The 6,702-nt window shown below is 37.6% G+C and overlaps 1 protein-coding gene across 1 annotated transcript; it reads right to left on the bottom strand.

The window, feature by feature from the left end:
• Positions 1-2,719: 2,719 nt before the first annotated feature.
• LOC120440907 lies at positions 2,720-6,276 on the bottom strand. Its single transcript, XM_039614415.1, has 5 exons — positions 6,210-6,276; positions 5,811-6,093; positions 4,232-4,399; positions 3,643-3,738; positions 2,720-3,087 (listed from the first exon to the last, which is right to left on the bottom strand). The coding sequence occupies exons 1-5, from the start codon at positions 6,233-6,235 to the stop codon at positions 2,770-2,772; spliced, it is 891 nt and encodes a 296-aa protein (XP_039470349.1). The 5' UTR covers positions 6,236-6,276; the 3' UTR covers positions 2,720-2,769.
• Between the last annotated feature and the right edge of the window lie 426 nt (positions 6,277-6,702).

The following is a 6,702-nucleotide window of genomic DNA, read 5'->3' on the forward strand; positions in this document are numbered from 1 at the left end:
CCACTGCGTTACAACACCAAGCCAACTCATCCTTTCTTCAAGGCACAAAAGAAATGTAAGGATAGTACAGTGGCAGAGCAGTGCAAATCTGACACGACTAAGATTCAGTGCATCTCTCCAGGAATGCAGCAGGCATAAAATACAGCTTAAGCTGCTTTACTGGTTCAAAATGCTTATTCCTTGTATCCCATCCCTCTTCTAAGTGAGAGTATAATACATCCATGTGGACTCCAAGGTAAGCTGCTAAAGATTCATCTGCTTCTGTAGATACTGAAGGGAAAAAAAATACAGTCATCAGCGTCGGAGGACACCAGGATAAAGTTTTTGTTTCATTGCATTTTCTTAATCTTGTTATTTGGCAACTTTTTATGATCTCCTTGCCCAGCTTGGTAAAATAGTCCATCTCTCAACCATTTTGTGTCATTTAAGGACCACTTATGTGGCAGGTCTAAGCAAATTTAACAGCTCCTCTGTGGTCTTCAGCCACATATTCCTTGCAGTAAAGAGACATGCAAATACTTCACTATACAGATGGAATCGCTGGATGGTGGTTTGGGATAATGTCACCTCACTCTGCACTGCCAACCCTTTTTGTTGGTTGCTAGGAGACAACACTGTAGTGCCTGAAGGTTTCAGACACAGTGTAATGTACGAGAGCCCCACTTTTTCAGCTAAAAGTGTGAGCAGCGTGCTAGCAAAGATGGAGGACCATTGGATTTATCAGCCAAAGTTAGCTTGGCAACAAATGAAAATGTTGTTAGCAGGAACCATTCAGTCAACATGGCACAAATAGTGTTCAGCTAAAAGATTCAACAGCAGTGAAAACAGCAGTTTTCAGTGGATATTGCACTGTCAAAAGATTAGAAAATAATGATTATATAAACTATATAAAAAAAGAGGTGTGCATGTTCCTCTGTCTTCCTGGCAGTATTTCATTGTAAAAGATTAGGAGATGTCCACCAATGGGGGGCAGTAAAGGTCTTTATCAGGGTGATATTCACTGGCAGCTTGTTCTCTCTCTCTTTTTTTGTATCTTGCTTTTCTCCTCATTATGTTTCAATTTTCTGTCTGTCCACTCAAACTGAGTTCCCACAGCAGTAACATGGAAGTGGACTAACCAGTCTCTTGAAGAACGCCAATTTGGAGTAAAAGGTATTTCCCAGGAGGCCTTTTGGGCTTCATGAAATCCCCGACCACTTCCATTCACCTCCTAAAGATCATATGTGCATAATAAACTGTCGATTCAATCAGCTCATATATTAGGATTGTTTGTCCACAGGGAAAATCTCTCTGCAATGCAGGTTTCATTTTCTCGTTTTTCAAAGAAAATAGCAAATCTGAAAAAAGGGCATTTAAAGCCTTTTTGGGAGCTAGACTACAGAGGATATTAGTTCTCTAAGCATGTGATCAATGATAATTCAATTGTAAGTAAGAAAAAGGTGCTTTTTTGACAAACTGACAGGAGTTTTGGCCAAGAGTATGAGTGTTTTTGTATTCTCATATTAAACATGGCCAGGGTTTTAAATAATGAGGTCAGTATACATGAAAGCAATCCATATAAGCAAAAAAGGTCAACATTCGTACTGCTCTAAGTGTTCAGTTTTAGGCACAGGGAGGGAATATTCTTAACAGGCCCATCTTAGGCTCTGTGAGGGGCAGCCAGTCAGAAGAAATTTCAATCCACTTTTGAGATCCTCCATAAATTGCACTTGTGAAATGTTTTTGTCCTTTTAAGCTTCTCTTGTGTTAAATAAAATAAAAAAATTAAACCAACAATAAAATGGAAATTGCAAGCTGCAACTTCAGTAATTTGGGATTTAAATGACTGAAATCATATTCACATGCAACACTTTTGTGTGTAGGCTACACTGTAAAACCTAATAAGTTCACAGAACTCAAAAATTGTTGTGTAACAGATTACACAACAATTTTTTAGTGATGTTTTTAAAAGTTTTAAGTTTAACTAAAATAAAAATTACAGTTGCAGTTGCCTTAAATTACCTCAATGTTAACTTATAAATGTTGATATTCCTCAACTTATAATTAGGGAGTAATAAACTCAAAATGTTCAATATTTTTCAACTTAATTAAGGTGGAAAATACACTCAAAATATTTTACATATTGCAACTCATACGATGTGGGAAATAAACTCAAACTTTTTCATATTTTCTAACTTATAATATGGGAAATAACACTTAAAATCTAATAAATATTTTTAAAATACTGTGGGAAATACATTTACGAATAATTCTAAACTGTTTGCCCAGGAAATTATAATCAGCTAAAAGTGTTAGAAAACATGAAAGTAACAACACTAACAATTTAACAACTTTTTTTATTAAACACAATGTGCTTTTAAAAAGGCACAGATAACGGAGCTCACTCATAAAAAAGTGCTTCATAAATAAAACAAAAGAAAGACTCCAAGGGTCTCCATCTCAATTCTAAAATTAAATAACATTTTCAGTATTAACAGCAATTGCAGCTATTAGAACATTGAGGCATTTAACACTTACTGTACCTTGACAGCTGCAGCTCACTTATTTTAAAAATACATAAAAAAAATGTACTGGTTTCCACTGCTGTACTTCATAGGTAACAAACATCAAGGCAGTGCATTAAGGTATTAGGCAACAGAACGTTAAACATGAATAGTCCACGAAATGAGCAGTCATTCACTTCAAATTTAAAGTAGAAGAGCCAAATGATAGAAAAAAAAAAAAAGCTTCCTCAATACTCAGCTCAACAAGTAGTCCATTCTGAGTGATTCACTCATTGAACAAATCATTCTTCAGCATCAGTAGACGCCCTTTCAGTGGTTTGTTGTCCTCAAGGCACATCACAACCTTCTGGATAAATGTGAATGTAAGCTCAAGTTTCTTTGGGTATTGTAGGTCTAGTGCATAGATGTACCCAAAGAGCAGGAGAAATGAGTCAGCCAGATTTGTGGGACCATTCACAAGTATTTCATCCTCAACAACAATGCAGATGCTTTCGGGACTGAAGAGGGCCGAATCAGTAGTGTCATCCGTGACAACTGTCAGCAGAGCCACAGGAGTGTCAGTGAGGTCTGGACCATCTGCTGACTGCAAAACACAAATAATACAAGAATGAGTTCAGCCCTCAAGGACACAAATCATGCTATTGATTAGAGGTGTGAATCTTCACAAGTTGCACGTTTCTTTTAGGATTATAATGTCAACGATTTAATTTGATACATCATGATGCATTACAATAATCTTAATTTGGGTTTGGTTTCAAAACATATGTTTAAATAAATGTTTTCAATAATAAATATATGTCAAGATATTTGTTTTTGTTATTTACCAAACATTTCTCTGACCACAACGTGGCACCTCCAAAAAAATAGAACACTTGAATTTTAGAAAGGGAGAGAGTTTTTATCTGTGGATTTGTTTTTGTTTAATAATCTTTCAACTATTTTCATGTTTTCTGGTTTATGCGTAACAATCTTCTTGCAATCTTATTCAACAATAGTTGATATATGGGAGAAAACAAGTCAGATGAGGACAGTTTTGAACCTCCTTCCTGATATACACCCTGGTTCTCCTTGAGTTCTGAGTGATATATTCGACTGAACAGCTAGGCAAAGGGGTTGATGCTGAGGGCAGTACACTTACATCACAAGTCCTGAATAACGTGGAGGCATCTTCACGCAGGTACACAGGAAGTGCATGAAGGACGAGGACCCGTCTTGTATTTACATCACGCTGTTCCTAGATGAACATACAATATCTATTAGAATAGTATTTACACAAATGCAGAGTAAAAACAAAGTGTTGGATAGCCATGTTCTGATTGTCATTGTTATAGATCGGGGTGTCCAAACTTTTTGTGTAACGGGCTAAAGATGGTAAATTCAGTATTTTGGATAACCGTATTTTTAGTAATACACATTTTAAATTAATAAGTTTCCATTGTAAATACATCAACAACTCACAAAGGAAAAACTTCCAAATGTAAACCAATTTTACAAAAACAGTACTTGTTTGGACTTCTTTAAATTGAAGCTGATAAATCTTTTAACACAACACTTTTGAAAGGATACATTTTGTCAAGATGTCCTTCTCCTAAAATGACAACCTTGTATCCATGGCATAATCACTTAATCGTGGGGCACAGTTGAAGCAATTGACACTATGGCTTCTTACAGCTGTGTACAAACCATTTGTTAATGTAATTCTGAATCATGTGAAATGAAAAATTTACCTGAATGTCATAAATTCTCATGAGCTTTGCTAGCTCCTCTGCAATCTTGCCAGTCTTGATGGCCTTGTCTCGGAACAAAGTGATGAGTCTAGGCGTGTGTCTGTCCAGCTCCTTGTAGAATTGAGTGCGCAGGTTAACATTCTTGATTCGGTGGAACTCTGCAACCACCTGTACATGAACAGAAATACACAGAAATGAACAAAGATGAATTAGGAGCAGAAATGTGAATGTATTTTAAAAAGTTCTCAGGTTAGCAAAACCAGAGCAATTCTAGTCAGAACCAAGGCCAAAATAGAAAGTTATTCGTCATTCTTTGTAATGTTATCTAAAGGAAATTTAAATAAATAAACTTCTAGAGACTTTGTTTACTGTGAATGGGGAAAAAAAAATACGTCACAGAGTGATGTGTTGTCATTTACATCTGTCATTTGCTTTTTGGTAAATTGTTTGAAAATCTAGACTTTTAAAAACTGGGAGAACAGTAAAGAGACAGACAGACATATATATATATATACACACACACACACACATATACATACATATACACATACATCTATATATATATATACACATCTATATACAGTGTTGGGAAGGTTACTTTTAAAATGTATTCCACTACAGAATACTGAATACATGCCCCAAAATGTATTCTGTAACGTATTCTGTTACGTTACTCAATGAGAGTAACGTATTCTGAATACTTTGGAATACTTAATATATTATCATGCTGTTTACAACTACATGAATGTCCTATTGCTGTGATTTATTACTGTTACTGAAGGTAACGTAGTACGAAAACGTAGTAAAGGGACCTCTGGCTAATACGTCCGGTTCCCTGTCGGGCTGGTAGCCGAAAACTAGCTTTACTTTGTTGTCTGGGTCAACTTTGCTTGCGGAGAGAGAGAGAGGCGTTGAAAGGCTGCTCCAACGGAACTTATTTTTTTCCGGAGGAAAACACGAACACAGTGTACAGTTGAGTCTTAATAGCTTACTTACAAATGGGCTCGTCAGGCACTCTTCTTGGCTGCAGTGGTTATTATTATATTTACATGCTTCCAGCTCCCTTTTTGCTCCGTGACAGCTCGGACTTTTCCTTTCTCTCCCTCCCTCGCTCACAGACACATAACGTGTATGGTAGTCCATTCTCCCTGCAGCACGGACTACACTGCCCATCAGGCTACATGCTTTAGAGCTATGCCTGTAGCATTCTGCCTTTTAGCTTAGCACAACAACAACAACAAAAAGCGCTCTCTCACCCAGGAAACACGCAGAGAGAGAGCGTCACCCTGTAACCATGGCAACCGCAACGCTGCCGCCTGGAACAACAGAACGTAGCTGTCAAACAAACCCAAACAATCCTGACCCGCGATAATATGAAACAGGAAAGTACCGCCGTGTATTCCATTTATTTCAACAAAGTAACTGTATTCTGAATACCACCTTTTTAAACGGTAACTGTAACGGAATACAGTTACTCATATTTTGTATTCTGAATACGTAACGGCGGTACATGTATTCCGTTACTCCCCAACACTGTCTATATATATATATATATATATATATATATTTTTTTTTTTACCTGTGACTCCATAAGTAGGGCTGGCCATCTGTCCACGATGTCTCTCACTCGTGGAGCTCCAACAGCTCCAACAATTTCTTGGCGACATAGGGCATAGGTTGTGTCCATGAGGACATAGTGAAGGCTAAAGTCCCCATTCAGTCTTGGCTTGAACCTCTCTTGAATTATTTCTTTCAGCTCCTCCACTGACTTTGGTCGCTCAAGTAGAGTAAGTTTCAGGGCGGTGTCTCGTTCAACATACACATGCAGCACATGCTTCTGGGCAGCAGCCATCTTTTGGTTCCTGGAAAAAAAAAAACAAAAAAAAAACACATTAATTTTTATGGAGAGTAAAGGTGATACAAACAACGTATACAAGTCCATAGCCTCACTTGAACGATGGGAAGTATGGACAGACACCTGCAGGAGTGAGGCAGTTTATTCATGGACCCACTGCCCAGTCTTGACTTGTAGAGCTCGCTTAGTGGAATACCCTCTAATCTGTTAAAAGGATTTCGAGATTATCTCACAACCACATATTTGAGACTACTACGAAAAATACAAACATGTGTCTAATCATGATAACACACTCATGTTGTTTAGCATTGTTCGTTTCATGCTAGCACACACACACACATAGCTCTACAGCGTAAACTACTGACTGTGTAACGCAGACACTTATTGAAATAAGTATACTCACAATACGCACGTGCATTACCGGCGAATACGACAACCGGTAGAAACGGACAGTAGAAAGTTTTAGTAGAAAGTTCAAACGCATGGAGCTAGAACTGCCACCGTCAACTTCCCGGCAAGAATACAATGCATTATGGGAAATGCTGTCCCCACGGAAAACCGCCAAAACGTTACACCGTTGTAATTTGAAATAACATTACGTATTTGTCACATTCGA

This window comes from Oreochromis aureus, linkage group 7, assembly GCF_013358895.1.
Source record: "Oreochromis aureus strain Israel breed Guangdong linkage group 7, ZZ_aureus, whole genome shotgun sequence".
In the NCBI taxonomy this organism is placed as follows: domain Eukaryota; kingdom Metazoa; phylum Chordata; class Actinopteri; order Cichliformes; family Cichlidae; genus Oreochromis; species Oreochromis aureus.

Excerpts from the sequence above, each read along its gene's own strand:
- LOC120440907 (XM_039614415.1), bottom strand. The coding sequence starts at position 6,235 with ATGAATAAACTGCCTCACTCCTGCAG. Across the intron at positions 6,094-6,209 it reads AAACTGCCTCACTCCTGCAG|GAACCAAAAGATGGCTGCTG; the intron begins GTGTCTGTCCAT and ends TTTTTTTTCCAG. Across the intron at positions 3,739-4,231 it reads TGAGAATTTATGACATTCAG|GAACAGCGTGATGTAAATAC; the intron begins GTAAATTTTTCA and ends ATGTTCATCTAG.